Source organism: Aythya ferina (assembly GCF_964211825.1).
Source record: "Aythya ferina genome assembly, chromosome: Z".
NCBI lineage: Eukaryota > Metazoa > Chordata > Aves > Anseriformes > Anatidae > Aythya > Aythya ferina.
This window is the reverse complement of record NC_140299.1, coordinates 10,660,066-10,678,376: the sequence shown is the minus strand read 5'-3', so window position 1 is coordinate 10,678,376 and position 18,311 is coordinate 10,660,066. Positions and strand designations below refer to the sequence as shown.

General features: G+C 60.3%; 5 protein-coding genes across 7 annotated transcripts in view; 1 reads left to right on the top strand and 4 right to left on the bottom strand.

Annotated features, from left to right (window-relative positions):
- LOC311427304 (talin-1) overlaps nt 1-1,280 on the bottom strand; it is a 30,542-nt gene extending 29,262 nt beyond the window's left edge. For both annotated transcript variants that reach the window (XM_084504606.1, XM_084504608.1), the window contains exon 1: nt 1,149-1,280. The gene's annotated coding sequence lies outside the window, so the exon portion shown is untranslated. The remainder of the gene's footprint in view (nt 1-1,148) is intronic.
- Nucleotides 1,281-1,370: 90 nt separating this feature from the next.
- Nucleotides 1,371-5,271, top strand: LOC311427305 (uncharacterized protein). Its single transcript, XM_084504609.1, is given in 8 exon segments — nt 1,371-1,985; nt 2,084-2,360; nt 2,619-2,731; nt 2,954-3,046; nt 3,541-3,647; nt 3,929-3,997; nt 4,090-4,386; nt 4,388-5,271. Coding segments are annotated over 8 exon segments (1,671 nt in total). The 5' UTR covers nt 1,371-1,400; the 3' UTR covers nt 4,518-5,271.
- A 1,433-nt stretch (nt 5,272-6,704) lies between these two features.
- LOC311427302 (avidin-like) lies at nt 6,705-8,053 on the bottom strand. Its single transcript, XM_084504604.1, has 4 exons — nt 7,745-8,053; nt 7,435-7,645; nt 6,936-7,056; nt 6,705-6,849 (listed from the first exon to the last, which is right to left on the bottom strand). The coding sequence occupies exons 1-4, from the start codon at nt 7,814-7,816 to the stop codon at nt 6,804-6,806; spliced, it is 450 nt and encodes a 149-aa protein (XP_084360730.1). The 5' UTR covers nt 7,817-8,053; the 3' UTR covers nt 6,705-6,803.
- A 3,009-nt stretch (nt 8,054-11,062) lies between these two features.
- On the bottom strand, nt 11,063-12,319 carry LOC311427301 (avidin-like). Of its 2 annotated transcripts, none has more exons than XM_084504602.1 (4): nt 12,163-12,319; nt 11,876-12,089; nt 11,587-11,707; nt 11,063-11,295 (listed from the first exon to the last, which is right to left on the bottom strand). In XM_084504602.1, exons 1-4 carry the CDS (start codon nt 12,232-12,234, stop codon nt 11,196-11,198), a joined length of 507 nt encoding a protein of 168 aa, XP_084360728.1. In that variant the 5' UTR covers nt 12,235-12,319; the 3' UTR covers nt 11,063-11,195. The 2 variants fall into 2 exon arrangements, with proteins under 2 accessions (XP_084360728.1, XP_084360729.1); XM_084504603.1 differs by having other exon boundaries at nt 11,078-11,295; nt 11,876-12,008.
- Nucleotides 12,320-14,469: 2,150 nt separating this feature from the next.
- On the bottom strand, nt 14,470-16,701 carry LOC311427303 (avidin-like). The gene is made up of 4 exons (XM_084504605.1): nt 16,114-16,701; nt 15,812-16,013; nt 15,044-15,164; nt 14,470-14,956 (listed from the first exon to the last, which is right to left on the bottom strand). The coding sequence occupies exons 1-4, from the start codon at nt 16,306-16,308 to the stop codon at nt 14,923-14,925; spliced, it is 552 nt and encodes a 183-aa protein (XP_084360731.1). The 5' UTR covers nt 16,309-16,701; the 3' UTR covers nt 14,470-14,922.
- Nucleotides 16,702-18,311: the final 1,610 nt, after the last annotated feature.

Below are 18,311 nucleotides of genomic sequence, written 5' to 3'. Positions count from 1 at the left end.
GCAAGGCGCACGGCGGTGGGCGAGCACGGCCACCCCCGTGCCACCCCTCGGGATGAGGGGGGGGCAGAGAAAAGTTAAAAAGGAGAAAAAAAAAATAATAATAATAATAATAATAAAGGGCTAGGTGAATGCACACCGAATTTCCTGGCCAGGCTCCAGGGAAGGCAAACAAGCCTTGCTGGCAAGCAGGGGCAGACGGGGTGGCCGGGGGCGCTTCTGCGGCGAGCCCCGGTGACGCAGCGGGTGCCAGCCCTGCCGGCACCGGGCCCCGCGCGCCTGGGCAGGGGAAAAAAATAAAGTTTTACGTTGGTAATGGTAACGGTGATGGAAAAACAGCTGTAAAGTTTTGGGGTTTGCTGTTCGGCAGGGCAGGCGGTGTGGCACGGCGGTGGCACGCTCCCTGGAGCCACAGCCCCGCGCCCAGCGCACCCGTTCCGCAGTTTTCACTATCTTCCGGGTCCGTTTCCCGATTTCCCCTGTTTTTGCCCCAGCGGAGCCGCAGGGTGCCCCCGCTGCAGGAAGCTCCCCCAGCCCTTCCGCCCCGCGGTCACAGCCCGGCGGCGAGGCAGGATCCGGGGAGCTGGGGGATTTAATTTATTACCTCTTTTTTTTTTTTTTTTTTTTTTTTTTTTTGGTGTCGTTTTAATTCCTTTTAACCAGCCGCGAGCCACAGCCCAGCCCTCGGGGTTAATCTGTAACCGGCGGGCACGGAAATCCCGTAACCGGCTGGCTGCCGAGGGCGGGGGGTGGGGGGTGGGTGCGCGCCTGTCCCCCCCCCTTTTTACCCAATTTCGCCCGGTTTCGCCCCATTCTGCCGGTCTGCGAGCTGTCAGCCGGGACGAAGCCTTCCTCCTCCTCCTCCTCCCTGCCCGCGGGGTCACACCGCGGCCGCTCCCGGGACCCCGGGAGGCGGCAGACGAGGAAGAGGAGAAGGGAGGAAGAGAGGAGGAAGGGTGGGTGATGGTGATGGTGGGGGGTAGGGGGGGGGGGGACACCCCCACGGATGCCGCGACCCCCGCAGCGCGCCCGCGCCCTCCCCGCCCTCCCGCACCCCGCCCCTCGGGGGGTCGCCCCCCGCTGCCCCGGGCCCCCTCCCGCTGCCGGGGCGCCCCTCGGGGCTCGGTGCCCGCTCCCCCGGCCCCGTGTACCTGGAGCAGCGCGCCGGGCCCGCCGAGCCTGTGCGGCAGCGGGGCGGCACCGCCCGCTTCCCGCCCCCGCCCTCCGTCCCTCCCGCCACCATTCCCCCGCCGCGCATGCGCCGCCGCGGCGCCGGGGCGCGCCGGCGCGCCGCACAGCGGCCGCGGGGCGGGGCCTCGCGGGGCGGGGCGCGCCGGCGCGCCGGCGGAGGGCGGGAAAGGAGTGCGCCCAGGGGGAGGGACGCGATCGGCGCCGGAGCCCCCATGGAGCCGCCGCCGCCGCCGGACCCGCTGCACTCACGGTCCCTCCCCGCCGCCTTCACGCTGCCCCCCGGCCCCGCCAGCCCTCCCTCGGGCCCCGGTGTGCCCCCCGAGCCGCCCTACAGCCCCCCTGCCTACCCCATGCTGCTCGCACGCTGGCCGAGGCCTGCCCCCCCGGTGCCCCCCGCTGCTCCTCGGGGCTCCCCGGTGCTCCTCTCTGCTCTTCAGTGCTCCCCGGTGACCCCCGGTGCTCCTCGGGGCTCCCCGGTGCTCCCCGCGCCCCCCCAGTGCCCTCCAGTGCCCCCCGGTGCCGCTCCGTGCCCCCCCCCGGTGCTCCCTGCTCCCCCCCAGTGCCCTCCGGTGCCCCCCGGTGCTCCTCGGTGCCCCCCCCCATTGCTGCCCGCTGCCCCTCACCCCCCCCCGCCCCCTCCCGGTGCCCCTCGGTGCCCCCCGGTTCCCACCGAGCCCATGCCGAGCCCGCAGCCCCCGGGGGAGCGGAAGCAGAAGCAGAACCCACCCGGGGGGCAGGGGGGTGAGGTGGCCGGGGACAGGCTCCTGCTGGCCCAGGGGAGCATGCCCAACCTCGAGGTGAGCTCTGCCTGGGGGGGTGGCTCCTCCTGGGGGGGTCTGGATTGGCTCTGTGCTCATGAAAGGTTGAGTTTTTTTTTTTGTTTGTTTTTTTATAGCGGCTGAACCGGGAGGTGGACGAGTTGCTGTTGGACATGCTGAGCTCCTTTCTGGACACGGTGGAGTCGCTGTACATCTCCAAGCTGCCTGGCAACAAGAGCGGCGTTTCTGGGGAGCGGAGCCTGCCCCAGAGCCCCGGCAGTGCCCCGGCCAGCAACACGCAGAGCTCGGACGTGGTGCAGGGTGATCACAGCTCTTCCCCCCAGCAAGGCTGGCCGGCACCAGAAAGAAGCGTGAGGGCAGACACAGGACAAGGAGATGTTTCCATCAACCCTGGTGAGCGATGTGGGGGGCCCTTCGGGCCTGGCTCTGGGTGGTGCTGTGCCTGGAAAAAAAGAAGGAAAGTGTGCAGAAAAGCACCCTGACACAGAGGCCTCCTGTGGGGGCACAAAGCAGTGATGCAGAGGCTGCTATCGTGCCTTTCTGCAGGCATAAAATCACAATCTCACGCTACTCGGATGTGGCTGGTGAGGTTTTTGTGCTGCTTCGCTGAGGCCCACAGCTTGACTCTCCCTTCTTTCCTTCCTTCCCCAGAGCCATGGATGGGTCAGGAAAGCATGGATGTGGCAGTGCAGCCGGGCACCAGTTTCCCAGTTGCTGTTAACGTGGATGCTGGACCCCAGCCCATGCCCGAAGCCACCATGCAGGTACTGACTGCTGTGCCTAAGGCAGCCTGTGCTGCTGGGCCCAGCCTTTTCTTCTCATCACATTCCTCGGAGCAATTTCTCCTCTTGCCTGGAGAAAAGGGAAGACATCTTTGGGGAAAGCTTTGGGGGAGCTTCTGCATCCCTTCTCTGCCCCGGGGTGGGCTCCCTCCCTTTGCTTTGGATTTTCAGTAGGTATATTTCTTATTTCTGCTGTTTTTCTAGCCTGCCTTACCGGAGGTGGTGCTGCCTGGGGAGGGGAGTCAGCTCCTGGAGAACAAAGGTGCACCACTGCAGACCGGCCAGCAACTGAGCAAAGTGAGTCCTGGCTGCAGCCTGCCAGTCCCAAACAGATTTTGATTCCTCAAAATCCTCAGACTTTGATTCCTTCAGAGCTGAAAATGCAGGATGGTGCCTCGGCAGGGCCACATGCAGCAGGCCTCAGGGTCCTGCTCCTCCCTTTTGGGCCCTGGCTCTTGGTCTCCCGCCCTTGTGAGACTGACCGCAGGAGGCAGTAACACCACGAGTGCTTTCAGCCTTCTCCCCACTTGCCTGGTGGCTCGTGCGCTGCCTGCTTTTCGTCTTTTTGCCTTCCTTCGGTTTATTTTATTGCTCTGCTACGCCAGGAAGCTGCTGGTCTTATCAGCAGGCCAGAGTTTGCCTTGCAGCTTTTGCGTTTGTGCAGTGGCGTGGGAGGAGTAGGGCGCAGAGGCAGGCAGCTGTCTGCTTTCAAGGCTGAGAGCTGTGCAGCATTTGTCAGGGCTGTGCTATCACCTCGGGGGAGGGCTGCTGATGAGGCATGGCTCTTGCAGGCTGAGGAGTGGCTCCTGAAGAAGACGTGCCGGAAAATGCGGAGCCATCAGTTGGCCCTGGACAGCCGTCGCAAGGATAAGATCTACATGGTGGGCCTGGAGAACAGGTACGGGCGCACAACCACACAACTGCTGTGCTCTGCTGCTGCTGGGGTCTTGTCTCCGTGGGCAGAAAGCGAGCAGACCCTGCTGGGGGGGCAAGCTCAGGGCATGGCCCTCCTGCTCTGTTAGGCATGAGGGAGGCATGGGGCTTGCTCAACGTGAGCCAAGCATTGACCAGACCCAGCAGTGCCTGTGGCTGTTCCCTGAGGAAACCCCCCTGCTGACTAACGAGTTAAAACCTCTCTGTTTTTTTTTTTTCCCCCCCCACACCCTGTGCTGTTGGCAGGGTGGCAATCTGCACGGCTCAGAACCACGAGCTGCAGAAGAAGGTGCAGCTCCTGCAGAAGGACAACACGTGAGTCGGTGGCCGGAGGCATGGTGGGGAGGGTCATTCCCCGTGCTGGGGTGGCAGCCAGTCGCTGAGATGTCGTGCCTGCTCTCCCGCAGGTCCCTGATGGAGCAGCTGCACAAACTGCAGGCCCTGGTGCGAGAGCTGACCTCCATGGACAGCACGGCGAGGCACCTGCACCCGGCGTGGCAGGCGGCGCGTGGCAGGCAGGAGGAGGCTGTGCTGGAGAGGCTGAACACCGAGCCGGAGGGCACCTCGCTGCTGGGCAGCCTCAATCCCTCGTGGGGAGAGGGGCAGAGCCTGCCCGTGCCCGATCTGAGGTACGCCTTCAACACCGGCTCCTCCTCTGACCCTGCTGCCACGGCGGGCTCCGAGCTGGGCCCTCCCCAGCCGCAGGGAGCAGCTCCCCTGCAGCCACCCCTCGCCCTCGGGGGTGCTGGTGCCATGGAGAGCCAAGAGGCAGGAGCAGGAGGAGCGCACCAGCAGCGTCTTTATCCAGCAGCAGCACCACACCAGGGAGATGTGACCCTTGCCTCCTGCTTTCCGCCGGCCGGGGTGAGGCCGGGCGCCCCGCAGAGCTGTGTTGGCAGAGGGTCTGTCAGAGCGCAGGCTTTTAAATCATCTCCTGGCGGCTGGTAGCTCAGAGGGGGTGTTACCAGGGAGGGATTGTGCTGCAGATGATCCGTTCCTGCACCCCGGAGGTGTCACAGGAGCCTGCCCGAGGTGGGGTGGGGAGCTCTCTGAGCTTAGCTCCGCTGGCGTGCAGAGGGTGAAGGGGAAGGCTGCGGGGCCTCCTGATCTTCTGAGGGGGTTTCTGTCCACTGGCTGGGTGCTGAGCACCCCGGCTTTGAAGGCGTGAGAAAGAAAAGTTGTGTTTTTGCAGTAGAGAGCTAGGTTTCTGTGTTCCAAGGTGGTTGTGTAGTCATAACGAGAAATGTTAAGTAGGTTAAGTGGACAGTGGAAGGCCTCGGTATTCCAAAATAAGGTAGAAGCTTGAGAAAAACGGGGTGAGCAGTGTGAGAACAGTAAGACAAAGATCGCGGGTTCTCAAAGTGTAAGAAAGGAGAAATTAAAGGGTTAAAAACTAATAATTTTACAGATATGTTATAGAGGAGTGTTGAATAGCGTGTGAAGCTGTAGTACTCAGCCAGTGAGAAAACACAGGAGGTGATCAGGTGTCAGGTAATAGGCAATAAGAGGTTAAGGTTTATAGACTGTAATGTGCTCCTGATTGACAGGACGCCCACTGTTACAATCACAAATAAAATAGTTTCACAGGAGATCCTGTCTGGAGAAAATTATTGGAGATTTTCCTCACACAATCAGCTGGCTCTGGGCTGGGCACGGGGGTGGGAGCCCTGCAGAAGCACCCCGAGTGCAGGAGCCCCCTGCCCAGCCCAGCAGAGGCCGGGGATGCGTGGCACCCTGCAAATAATTCGGGACGAGCAGGTGCTGGCAGCACGGAGTGCGCCAGGCTGCGGTGCTGTTAGCTGTGGCAGAACCCGGCAGCTTCCCCTGGAGGAAGTGCAAGGAGCCCGCCGTCTGCCCCCACCTCTGCTTTCGTAAGGAGAAGCTGCACAATCGCAGGAAGTGGAGCAAAGCTGGAGTGGTGCAACAGCCCCGTCCCCGCAGGGGGGCAGGGGGGCGATGGCTGCTGCACCGGGGCTGCGTGCTGAGCTCTGCCGGGGTCACCAAGGTGGCTCCTGAGCCCAACGCGGGGCTTGGGGTGCAGGAACCTCGGGGAAGGAGGCGTGTTTGTGGCAGAAAAGCACTGGGAGAGGTGCTGTGTGGGTGGACAAGAAGTAAAACTGCTTGCTTCGTCTCTCTTCGCAAGAAGAAGAAGCGGAAGAGTGGGGCTGTGCCTCGGGACAGGTGGCAGTGCGCTTCTGCTTCTAGGGCGAGGTGACCCCGGGAAGGCGGCTGCCGCTCCTTCCCCAGCCACCTCCTGTGGTCTAGGAGCCCAGAATTGCGTTTGTTTCGTTTTTATGCAGTTTGAGGGCGGGGTGTGTAATGCTACCGGTGCCAGCTGGAGTCCCAGACGTTGGCCTGGGGCTAACCAATATCCCTGCGAGTCGTCCAAGATGAGACGTGGCAGTGTTGGCAGCAGTGCCGGGCACTGCACCCCGTACCTGCCACCCAGCCGAGCAGCAGGAGGGGAGAGCTGGGGTGTCTCAGAGCCTGCGTCAGGTCCAGGTGCTGCCCTGGAGACATTTCAGGGTCGGTGCCCTGTGTCCTCAGCCCCTTCCACCGCAGTAATGCTGTTTTTTCACCATTTTCCATGCTGCTGTGCCTGCCTTGCAGCAAGCAGCTGTGAGCCAGCAAGGGGAAGGCAGCGTGGCATGGCTTCACGCCGTGGCACGAGGGGCAGCGATGAGAAAAATGCCAGGAATGAGCCCTTCAGATGCGTGGTGCTCCCATCGGGCAGAGGAACAGCAGCAGCCTGCTATTTCTGTGACCCCCCCACTCCTCATCCTCGCCAAGGACTGTCCCTGACGACTCTCCCTGCACGCTGCGGGTGGCACGGGGCATGCTGCTGGCACTGCCACAATGCTGTCCCCAGCTTGTGTGGGGCTGAGCAGGGTCCTGAATCCCCTGGAGGTGGTGGGGACCTCGGGATTGATCATGGGACAGGGCTCACAGGTGATGGGAGAGGCACTGGGACACCACAGGAGGATGTCCTGGCAGACGAGAGATGAGAAGACAAGAGCCAGGGGACATTTTGCAGCAAAGCTTTATTGTGAGCAAAGGAAGCAGAAGGAGCTGGGTCTGCAGCCCAGCACTGACACTGGCCTGGGACCCCACGGGGCCACCCTCACTCCCAGCGCTTGCGCAGGCGGGTGAAGGTGTTGATGCCAACCCTGCAGGGACAGAGCAGGAGACGTCAGGCAGGAGGCACGGGACCACCACATCGCTGCCAGGCCCCGTGCCTCTGCCCCGGGCTCACCTGGTGGCTTTCCAGTCGTCACCAATGCTGTCTTCGTGTGACCGCAGGAGCCACATGGTCTTCAGGACCTCCTTGCCGCGCTCATCCACGAAGCACTGGCCCGTGAAGACGGTGGTGGAGTCTGCGGGGAAGGGCAGGTGAGGGGAGCGTGGCTGGGTCTGGGCTCCCTGGCCCTGGGGACAGCTCGCTTGGGGATGGTGGTGTTGGGGCAGGGAGGGACGGGGGGACGGGGACTGCATGGAGATGGGCAGACAGCAAGGGGGTTCAGCCCCAGCCCCTCCTTTGTGTCCTGGGACCAGGAGGTGACTCTGGGGGCAGGGATGGGGACCCACTGCGGGCACAGCAGGGGATGGGTGAGACATCGGGGAGTCCTAAGGCAGGGATCATCAGGGATGCAGCAGGGAAGGGCAGGAGAGCATCTGTGGTGGGGTTGGGGGCAGCACAAGGAGGGATGGGAAGCACCAGGGACACCGCAGGGAGGCTGGGCAAGGAGAATAACCTGAAAAGCTCCACTTGACGGTGAAGCCGAAGGTGGGCTGGCTCTTCTGGTTGATGCTGTGCTGGTTTCCCCTGAGTGGTGATGCTTTGATCTCTTTTGTCGTGGCCGTCACAGCTGTGTAGTAGGTGCCGGTGAACTCGCCGTTGCTGTTCACAGCCCCGATGGTCATGTTGGAGCCCAGGTCGTTGATCCAGTTCCCGGTCAGCACGCACTGGGGAAGAGAGGGCTCAGCACCGGGCAGGAGGCAGGCAAGGAGGCCCCCAAGGGCACAGTCCCACTACCCATCCCCAAACTGTCCCCATCCCCTTACCTGGTCAGCAGAGAGGCCGGGGGCCAGCAGGGCCAGGCTGAGCAGCAGCAGGAGGGAGGTCGTCGGCACCATCTCTGCAGCAGGTGGACAGGCGGCTGTGCTCCTCGCAGGGCTCCCTCGCCTTTTTATTGCCGCAGGGGTGCCAGCTCTGCCCAGGGTTGGGTTGTGCAATCAGGGCGGTTCCACCTCAGCAGTTCCCAGCTGCAGGCACGGATTCCCAAAACCCGGTGTTGAAACTGTCCCTCCTTGCTGGCTTTTACAAAGAGCCCCGTGGGGAGGCTGGCTGCACGGAGGCTTAGCCAGGGAAAACCCCTTTCAGGGAGGATGCTCCATTTGGCTGACCCTCAGCCACCTCAGGGCTGTGGCCAGGCAGCACATGGTGTGCCCAGCAGCATTTACACCAACCCCCACAGGGATGACAGCATCACAGCTCCAGCCCGCTCCTCCTCACCCAGCTCCATCATCCAAAACAAATTTGGACCAGAGCTGCTGCGAGGTTTTCAGGTGTGCAGCTCACTCCCGGCTGTGGCAGCCGGGTGCAGCCCCAGGGGCTCACGCTCTCCCAAACCCCTTTTTAATAAAGTCTTTATTCATTTCTTAATAAGGAAAACCCCCCAGCCCTGAAAAAGCCATTAAGGAGCATAAAACCATCACGCCCTGGGTGTGCCAGCATATGGGTTTGCTGCTGTGTTGGCAGGTTAGAGGAAAAAGGCTGATTCTGAGAAGGAAGCGTTCCTCGAATATCTTGGATGTCATGTTTTAGTGCTGACAAATATTTTTATGGCGGGGTGTTCAAGTCGTTTTATTTGTGTGTTTACGTACTTTCACTTTTGTTGCCGGCCGAGGAGGCTGACGTGACTCATTTCATGCTAGATTTTCTCATATGTTCCTTAAAAACATCCAAGGTGACCTCTTGAAAAACAAGTATTACTTCCCCAGTCATCACCCACAGGCACAGAGGAAAAAAAAAAAAAATCCATTTCTTGTAAGGAACAGCTCAGAAATACAGCTCTGTTCTCCTTTTCTTTTAGCCTCACTTCTGAGCCCTGGTTTCTCTCAGCAGCAGGACTGATCCCTGCCCGTGCTGCTGGGCACCTCGCTGCCACCTCTCCGCAGAAGCCTGCGGACCCCTCGCCGCTCCCCCAGCATTGCACTTCCCGGCAGGACCAGTCTGGGGATTTAGGATCTCGTGGCTCGTTTCCCAATGATTTTCCAGCCCTTGGTCTCCCTGCTGCACACACACACAAGCCCCTGCTGTGACAGCAGCCGTGCCTTTCTGGGAAAAATTCTCGCTGCTGTGTTGACTTTGTTTTTATCTAGGAATCGGCTGCACCTCGAGGTAGGATTTCCTATTAAGCTGCTGGGTTTACTTTGGCTGCCTGGGCACAGCTCATTTACACCTGGATAGGTTTCGATCAGCAGAATAGAAACTCCAGCATCAGCACTATTTACCATTACTTTTCCTATATTTAATAAACCTTAGCCTGGTCGCGTGCAGGAGCTGGTGCACAGGGTCTGTGCGCCGAGCATCCTCCGACGTCCCCCAAACCGGGCAGCACGTGGCGAGCCCTGCGATTGAGTCAGCCTTGGGAAATATTTCTCCACAAACGGTGGAGAAAATGACTCCTCTCTGGAACCAAAGATCACAAGCCCAGCCTAGAGAGCTGTCTGTGCAGACCTTTCTGAAAGCTGGCCCTCTAAGATGCAATTGTAACTGGTGTGCTAAAAAGAAAATAGTAGGATTAGCCATTTATATGGTCACATCGAACCCCCCGGTCTTTGAAAGAAAGCCTGTAGGCAGCCCATCCCGCGGGGTTAATGAGCAACTCCAGCAGGTCTCAGCAATTCAGCCAAGCCTTGAAGAAAACCTGACAGCTTTGGCAGCCGTTTTTGTTCTTTGCCTGCCAGCCCAGGATGTCACCGCGCATGGGGATGGCCAATGGGGGCGAGTGGTTTGTTTTTCGGGGACCATGCACCGTGCTGAGCCCCCCGTGCTCACCCCTGGGGGTGTCCCCATGTCACCAGCCTCACTCCCCAGCTGACAGCCAAAGCCCTGGTGCAAGGCAAAGGGGGGCTGGCTTCCAGGGGGCAGCAGGGGAGTTTCACTTCCCCAAAACCAGGTGGGTGCAGCCACCGGGCAGGACGTGAATGAGGAAAAGGATGCGAGGAGCCCAGCCCTGGTGACAGGCTGGTCACGGGGCCAGCCTCCCATGCAGCCTGGTGGCATTTTGGTACCCGTGCCAGTTTCAGTGCCTTCCTGGGGCAGGGAGTGCGAGGACTTCTTGCTCCCACCACCAGCCCGCGGGCAGGATCTCACGGAAGCCAGCCTGTCCGCAAGGCGTGCCCCCAGGTTCCCGCAGAAGGGGGACAGACAGCCGGACAATAGTTTGCTAGGCACTAGAAGTGATTAATCAGCTGAAACCTGCTCCCCCAGCTCGCAGCACAGTGCCAAGCCAGGGCCGTGCCGCTCTGCCGAGCTTCAGCTGCCGTGCCCGCGGGGCTGGGCTGGGGATGCTGGCAGTGCCATCCTGCTGACGGGGAGCTCGTGGCAAAGCCTGCGGGGTGACGCAGAGACAAATCCTGCAGCTGGACGCGGGGGGCTGTGGGCACCAGGATGCCCATAAGGGTACGTGCTGGGAATTGTACTGCCAGCAGACCAGAAAGGTGGGCAAAAGGCAAGGGAAGGGGTAAACGCTCTGCCCAGCCCTCAGTCAGCCCCACACTGGTGCAGCAGAGTGAAGCCCCTCTCTGTTTTGCTCTGTGCAACACTGCTGCACGCCCGCAGTATGAACTTTTCCTGGTGTGGGGAGAGCCCCAGCTGGCAGCAGAAGTATTGCAGCCCTTCCTCGGGGAAACCCCGCGCGAGCACCAGCTGTATTTTTATCCACTAGCACCAGCTGATGGATGTTGGTGGAAATGGAACAACTCGCGGAAACCTGGCAAGCCCGCTCGGAAGAGAGGCAGCTGTCGAGGCAGAGGGAGCCTGGAAGAATAAATCAGATTGCTTTGGAGACGCAACGCGCGTGGCCCGGTTTTGATGGGGTTGCGCAAAGAGCAGAGGACGGGACCCAAAATATGGGCTGTAACCAGAGCTGTGCTGGGCGGCTGGAGCGAGCGGGGAGAGGTCGGGTTGACCGGGGAACCTGCACGGCCGCGGGGAGAGGCGTGGGAGTTTGTCTGCTGAGGGTGATGGAAACTGTTGCCTGATAAAGTATGGAAACACTCCGTGCTTTGCAGGTCCTGCTGCCTGGCGGGGAGCAAGGATGATTTAAAAAAAAAAAAAAAAAAAAAAAGTGCAGCCTTGGCTGATATGGATTCTTTTCTTTCTTTTTTTTTTTAATGCTTGAGGCTGGGTTAGGTTGTGGCATGCAGAACCTGTCGGGTGCAAGCTTTGTCGTGGCCATGGGGCAGAGGGGATCACCCCAAGAGCCCCTGCTTAGCTGGCATGCCTTCACGGGGTGGGTGAAGCCACATCCTCGCAGGACGAGGACAAGCTGTGCAGGATCTTCCCTCCTGGGGCACGTTTGCGCGTGAAGATGTTTCTGCCCACCCTGCAGGGAAGCAGAGAGGTCCCGTGGGACGACCCACATACGCAGCCTGCTCAGCACCGCATGTGATGGGGGTGTCCCCAAATATTCCCCAGCTTGTCCCATGCAGCTGCTGGACACCCCGTGCCCATTCCCCACAGCCCCACCAGCTCTCCCCCTCCTGGCTGCAAACCCCACACCTGGGGGCTCCCTTGGGGCAGCCCCCACGCCCTGCTCACCCCACCAAGGGATGCTCTGAGGGGTGCTGGGGAGGACCCATCCCCGGTGCCTCTGCCCACCACATCCCCCCGCTACCTGGTGGCTTTCCAGTCCTCCTCCAGGGACCCGACGGCTTCGCGCAGCAGCCACATGGTGCTCAGCACCTCCCTCCCGCTCGCCTCCACGAAGCACTGCCCAGCGAAGGTGGTGGTGGCATCTGCGGGGAAGGGGTGAGGTGGGAGGGGGACGGCACCCGATCACTGCCCCCCTGTGCTGGGGTGCCCCGAAGCCCCCCCTTCTCCCCAGGCAGACTTCCCAGAGGAGGACAAGTCCAGCCGGCTGCTGGAGCAACTCATGGTGCTGGCCCTGGTGCCCCAGCACTTACTGGAGAAGACGTCCCACCGCACGGTGAAGGCGAAAGTGGGCGATGCCACCTCACTGGGCTGCTGCTGGGCTCCCTTCAGCGGGGAGACGCGGGGACAGCCGCCGGCGAGGGTCACCCGGGTGAGGTACTCGCCCTGGAAGCCCCCGTCATCGGTCAGTGCCGAAATCTCCATCAGCGAGTCCTGCTCGTTCCTCCACAGCCCGCTCAGCTGGCACTGCAGGGACAGGGACATGGGCCATGCACCGTCCCCATGTGCAGAGCCCTCACCCCATCCCTTAGCCCCCTACCTTCCTCTCCGCGGGGCTGATGCACACCACCAGGGCCAGGAACAGGGCCAGGGCGAAGGCACTGCTCCCCATGGCCACGGGGCTGCCCAGCGCCTGGCACGGCTCTCCCTGGCCCCTTTATAGGGCTGTAACTGGAGCCAGGGCCAGAGCGGGCCAGGCGAGGTCAGGGTGACCCGGGAAGGGCTGCGGGGGGGCTGCACACCCCGTGCCGGGGGCTCGCGCCGCCCACTGCCGTCCCGTGCCACTGCCAGCTGTGTGGTGTCAGCTCCTGCTGCCGGTCCTGAGCCTCCTCTGCTGGAGCATGTGGCTTTTCTGGGAGATGGGGCTGCGGCCACAACCCCAAATTAATCCCTCCGGTACATGCAGAAGGGAACTTCAGAAGACAGCAAGGTGTTAAAGTCTGTGGACCCCAGCCTGGTGACATAGAAGCTCCCTGGCTTCATCTGCTTGGGAGAACTAACGGCTGGGTGGAGACATTGGGCACAGAGCCATTGGGTGCTGAGATGCTGGACACTGAGAAACTGCGTGCTGAGATGCTGGGTGCTGAGCCGTTGGATGCCGAGGATTTGGGTGCTGAGGTGTTGGATATTCATGTCCTGAGGTGCTGAGATGTCGGGTACTGAGATGCTGGGCATTGGGATGTTGCATTTTGAGAATCTGTGTGTTGCAATGTTGTGTACTGAGACATCAGGCACTGAGATGTGTGCTGGGCTGTTGGGTGTTGAGATACCGGGTACTGGGATATTGGATGTTAAGATGCTGGGTGTTGAGATGTTGGGTGCTGAGATATTTAGCAATAAGGCTTTGGGTGCTGAGAACCTGGGTGCTCAGATATTGGGCATTAGGTGTGCCTCTAAGGCTAGGAAGCAGGCTGGGGAATCAGGAGGTACGTGCTCATTTTGGGTTTCATGTGCGTATTTCGGTCAGGAAGGATGCATAGTTGTGTGCAGTGCCACATGAAAGGGCTGGCCCTGGGGTGCTGTAGCCAGCCATGGAGCCCCGCTGGCATCCAAAGTGTTGGGCACTGAGGAGTTGGGTGCTGAGGAGTTGGGCACTGATAAGCTGGTTACTGAGGTGTTGGGTGCTAAGGAGTCGAGTGCTGAGGAGTTGGGTGCTGAGATGTTTGGGTTCTGAGGTGTTGGGTGCTGAAGTGTTGGGTATTGAAGACTTGAGTGCTGTATAGTGGGTTTACATGTCAAGGTATTGGTAGAAGGGAGACATAGGGATGGCTTCAGTGAGAAGAATCCAGAAGCTGCCCCATGTCACGTAAGGGCCCCGCTGCTGACCAGAGCCGAGCCAATAAGCGATGTTGGTTGCACCTCTGTGAGAGCAGATGTAAGACAGGGAAAAATAAAAAATAGAAAAAGAAGCTGCACCTCAGAGCAGCTGAGACAGTGAGAGGAGTGAGGAACAGCCTTGCAGGCACCAAGGTCAGTGGAGGAGGAGGGGGAGAGGCGCTCCAGGAGCCGGAGCAGAAGTCCCCTGTGGCCTGTGGTGAGGCCCATGGTGAAGCAGGATGTCCCCCTGCAGCCCATGGAGTACCACGGAGGAGCACGGCTCCACGCTGCAGACTATGGAGGAGACCACGGTGGAGCCGGTGGACCTGCACTGACAGAGGCTGCGGCCTGTGGAGGACTCTCACTGGAGCAGGCCCCAGGCTGGACCAGAGCCCGTGGAGAGGAGCCCATGCAGGAGCAGGGGGACAGGGGGGAGCTGCCACCCACCCATGGGGGACCCAGGCTGGAGCAGTTTGCTCCTGAGGGATGGACCCCGTGGGACAGAGCTGTGCGGGAGCAGTTCTGGAAGAGCTGCTGCCTGTGGGCAGCCGCCGCCAGATCAGTTCATCAAGGACTGCATCCCGTGGGAGGGACCCCACAGCACAGGGGACGAGAGTGACTGAGATGGAGCGGTGGAGAAGAAGCGCTGTAGACTAACCATAACCCCCATTCCCCCGTTCCCCTGCGCCGCTCGGGGGGAGGAGGTGGAAGAGGGTGGATGGGGGGGGAAGGTGCTTTTGGTTTCTTTCCTTTGTTTCTCACTTCTCTAACTTGTTACTATTAGGCAATAAATCTTACTGTCTCCCTATGCAGAATCTGGTTTTAAAGGAGTCCTGATGCTGTGCCTGCAGTGTGCAGCAGCACACACAACACGGGAGCGATACCGGTGCTGTTCCAGCTCTGAGTGCAGGGCACAGCACTGTGTGGGCTGCTGCAGAGAAAGGTGACTCCATCCCAGACAGACCCAACACCCACGGGAGCCAGGGCTAAAATATAGGCTGAATGGACAAGAGGTGACAGGAGCCAGAGGTGTTTGCAGTAAAGCTTTATTGTGAGGAGAGGCAGGGGCATTGGCCATGCCCAGATGTTGTCACGCAATCACAGAGTCACAGAGTGTTCTGGGTTGGAAGGGACCTTACACACCACCTAACTCCAACCCCCTGCCATGGGCAGGGACATCTCCCACCAGCCCAGGCTGCCCCCAGCCCCATGCAGCCTGGCCTTGAGCACTGCCAGGGATGGGGCAGCCACAGCTGCTCTGGGCAGCCTGGGACAGGGCCTCACCACCCTCTGAGTGAAGAATTTCTTACGAATACATGTATCTAATCTAAATCCCCCTTCTTACACTTTAAAGCCATTCCCTATCACCCCCCGGCACAGAGTCCCACCCCAGCTCTCCTGTAGCCCCCTTCAGGTGCCACAAGGCCTCTAGAAGCCAGTGGCCAGCCTTGGGACCCCCACGGGGCCAGCCTCGCTCCATCTCTTATGGCAGGCGGGTGAAGTTGTCGGTGCCGGTCCTGCAGGGACAGAGCAGGAGACGTCAGGCAGGAGGCACGGGGCCACCACGTCTCTCCCTAGGCCCTGTGCCTCTGCTCCGGGCTCACCTGGTGGCATTCCAGTCGTCTTTGATGCTTCTGACGTGTGACCGCAGGAGCCACATGGTCTTCAGGACCTCCTTGCCCTCCGTGTCCACGAAGCACTGGCCCGTGAAGACAGCGGTGGTGTCTGTGGGGAAGGGCAGGTGAGGGGAGCGTGGCTGGGTCTGGGCTCCTTGGCCCTGGGGACAGTTCGCTCGGGCTGTCCCTGCCCTCTGGCACACTCAGGAACTTCGGGAACACCACAGACACACGCTGGGTGGGGAATGCACTGAGAGCAGCCCCGAGGAGAAGGGCCTGGGGCTGTTGGTTGATGAGAAGCGGGACATGGGCCAGCAACGTGTGCTTGCTGCCCCGTGTCCTGGGCTGCACCAACACAGCGTGGGCAGCAGGACGAGGGAGGGGATTGTCCCCCTCTGCTCTGCTATCGTGGGACCCCTTTGTCAGGGGGTGGAGGGATAGGACAAGGGGAACGGCTTGAAGGTAAGAGAGGAGAGATTTGGATAGGTGGTAGGAGGAGATTCCTCACCCAGAGGTGGCGAGGCTCTGGGGGCAGGCATGGGGGACCAGTGGGGACATGGGAGGGGATGGGGGAGCTCTGGGGACACCAAAGGTGGGGAGCCCTAGGGCATGCTGCATGAAGGGCAGGAGAGCCTCAAGGCTGGCACACGGCTGGGCTGCCGAGCATCAGGGCACCACAGGGGAGGGTAGAGCGGAAGGAGAAAGCACAGGGAGTGGATGGGAGCACCGGGGACAGCACAAGGAGAGGAGACGAACCTGTAAAATTCCAGTTGACAGTGAAGCCAAAAGTGGGCTGTGTCTTGCTGTGCTGGATTCCCACCAGAGGTGATGCTTTGATATCTTTTGTCGTGGTCATCACAGGCGTGTGGTAGGTGCCGGTGAACTCACCATTGCTGTTCACAGCCTCGATGGTCATGTCGGAGCCCACGTCGTTGATCCAGCGCCCCGTCAGCACGCACTGGGGCAGAGGGGGCTCAGCACCGGGCAGGAGGCAGGCAAGGAGGCCCCCAGGGGCACAGTCCCACTACCCATCCCCAAACCCATCCCCATCCCCTTACCTGGTCAGCAGAGAGGCCGGGGGCCAGCAGGGCCAGGCCGAGCAGCAGCAGGAGGGAGGTCGTCGGCACCATCTCTGCAGCAGGCGGACGGGCGGCTGTGCTCCTCGCAGGGCTCCCTCGCCTTTTTATTGCCACGGGGCTGCAGGTGGCAGCTCTGCCCAGGCTTGGGTTGTGCAATCGGGGCGGTTCCACCATGAAGGGGCCATTCCCACCCCTACAAGATTTGGGATTGGAATTCTGAAAATCTGATGTTGAAACTGTGCTTCTTTGCTGGTGTTTACCAAGTGCCTTGCGGGGGAGCTGGCATCATGGAGGCTCAAACAAGGAAAATACTTTCTGGGAAAGAAGACACTCCCTCCCTCCTGCTGCCCCTTGTTTGCACCATGGCCATTCCCAGGTTACACAGGGACTACCCGGTGATATCAATGCCATATTCTGAGCTGCCTGGCGGAAAAGGACCTGGGAGTGATGGTGGATAGTTGGCTGAATATGAGCCAGCAGTGTGCTCAGGTGGCCAAGAAGGCCAAGAGCATCCTGGCTTGCATAAGAAACAGTGTGACCAGCAGGGCTAGGGAGGTGATTGTCCCCCTGTACTCGGCTCTGGTGAGGCCGCACCTCGAGTACTGTGTTCAGTTTTGGGCCCCTCGCTACAAGAAGGACATCGAGGTGCTTGAGTGGGTCCAGAGAAGGGCAACGAAGCTGGTGAGGGGCCTGGAGAACAAGTCCTACGAGGAGCGGCTGAGGGAGCTGGGCTTGTTCAGCCTGGAGAAAAGGAGGCTCAGGGGTGACCTTACTGCTCTCTACAGATACCTTAAAGGAGGCTGTAGCGAGGTGGGGATTGGTCTATTCTCCCACGTGCCTGGTGACAGGACGAGGGGGAATGGGCTTAAGTTGCGCCAGGGGAGTTTTAGGTTGGATCTTAGGAAGAACTTCTTTACCGAAAGGGTTGTTAAGACACTGGAACAGGCTGCCCAGGGAAGTGGTGGAGTCACCATCCCTGGAAGTCTTCAAAAGATGTTTAGATGTAGAGCTTAGGGATATGGTTTAGTGGGGACTGTTAGCGTTAGGTCAGAGGTTGGACTCGATGATCTTGAGGTCTCTTCCAACGTAGAAATCCTGTGATTCTGTGATTCATGTGCGTATTTCAGTCAGGAAGGATGCGTAGTTTTGTGCAGTGAGGGTGGTCCCGGCTCAATATCACTCCCGTGTGCTGCTCCAGCACGGAGGATGTGGCCAGAAGGTGAGGGAGCATGCCCTTGCTGGCTCACCCACACGGCACAGCCCACGGCCACGCTGTGGTTGGTGACGTCCTGATGGCGTTGAGGACACAGGCCCCCACCCTGTTTCCAGAAGGCTGGCCCTTCTGGAAAGCTTGGTTCTGGTGTGCAGCTGATAGGGAGCCACGTGAAAGGGCCGGCCCTGGGGTGCTGCAGCCAGCCACGGAGCCCTGCTGGCATCCAAAGGGTTGGGTGCTGAGGAGTTGGGTGCTGAGGAGTTGGGTGCTGAGGTGTTGGGTGCTGAGGAGTTTGGTGCTAAGTTGTGTGTTTATATGTCAAGGTTTTGGTCGAGAACTTGGGTGCTGAGGTGTTGGGAGCTGAGGTGTTGGGTACTGAGGAGTTGGCACTGATAAGTTGGTTACTGAGGTATTGGGTGCTGAGGAGTTGCGTGCTGAGTAGTGGGTTTCTATGTCAAGGTTTTGGTTGAGAACTTGGGTGCTGTGGAGTTGGGAGCTGAATTGTTGGGCACTGAAATGTTGGGTACTGAGGAGTTGGGGGCTGAGGTGGTCGGCACTGAAGTGTTGGGTACTGAGAACTTGGGTGCTGAGGGTGCTGAGGTGTTGGGTGCTGTGAAGTTGGGTTTACGTGTCAAGGTTTTGGTAGCAGGGGGCCATACGTGTGGCTTCTGTGAGAAGAATCCAGAAGCTGCCCCATGTCACGTAAGGGCCCCGCTGCTGACCAGAGCTGAGCCAATAAGCGCTGTTGGTTGCACCTCTGTGAGAGCAGATGTAAGACAGGGAAAAATAAAAAATAGAAAAAGAAGCTGCACCTCAGAGCAGCTGAGACAGTGAGAGGAGTGAGGAACAGCCTTGCAGGCACCAAGGTCAGTGGAGGAGGAAGGGGAGAGGCGCTCCAGGAGCCGGAGCAGAAGTCCCCTGTGGCCTGTGGTGAGGCCCATGGTGAAGCAGGATGTCCCCCTGC

What these genes read in the sequence shown, in the direction of transcription:
- LOC311427303 (XM_084504605.1), bottom strand. Translation starts at nt 16,308, where the DNA reads ATGGTGGAACCGCCCCGATTGCACAACCCAAGCCTGGGCAGAGCTGCC. An exon ending in CCGGCCTCTCTGCTGACCAG is followed by an intron (nt 16,014 to 16,113) that starts GTAAGGGGATGG and finishes CCTCTGCCCCAG; the next exon opens with TGCGTGCTGACGGGGCGCTG. An exon ending in TGTCAACTGGAATTTTACAG is followed by an intron (nt 15,165 to 15,811) that starts GTTCGTCTCCTC and finishes CCTTCCCCACAG; the next exon opens with ACACCACCGCTGTCTTCACG.
- LOC311427301 (XM_084504602.1), bottom strand. Translation starts at nt 12,234, where the DNA reads ATGGGGAGCAGTGCCTTCGCCCTGGCCCTGTTCCTGGCCCTGGTGGTG. An exon ending in TCAGCCCCGCGGAGAGGAAG is followed by an intron (nt 12,090 to 12,162) that starts GTAGGGGGCTAA and finishes CTGTCCCTGCAG; the next exon opens with TGCCAGCTGAGCGGGCTGTG. An exon ending in GCGGTGGGACGTCTTCTCCA is followed by an intron (nt 11,708 to 11,875) that starts GTAAGTGCTGGG and finishes CCTTCCCCGCAG; the next exon opens with ATGCCACCACCACCTTCGCT.
- LOC311427302 (XM_084504604.1), bottom strand. Translation starts at nt 7,816, where the DNA reads ATGGTGCCGACGACCTCCCTCCTGCTGCTGCTCAGCCTGGCCCTGCTG. An exon ending in CCGGCCTCTCTGCTGACCAG is followed by an intron (nt 7,646 to 7,744) that starts GTAAGGGGATGG and finishes TCTCTTCCCCAG; the next exon opens with TGCGTGCTGACCGGGAACTG. An exon ending in CGTCAAGTGGAGCTTTTCAG is followed by an intron (nt 7,057 to 7,434) that starts GTTATTCTCCTT and finishes CCTTCCCCGCAG; the next exon opens with ACTCCACCACCGTCTTCACG.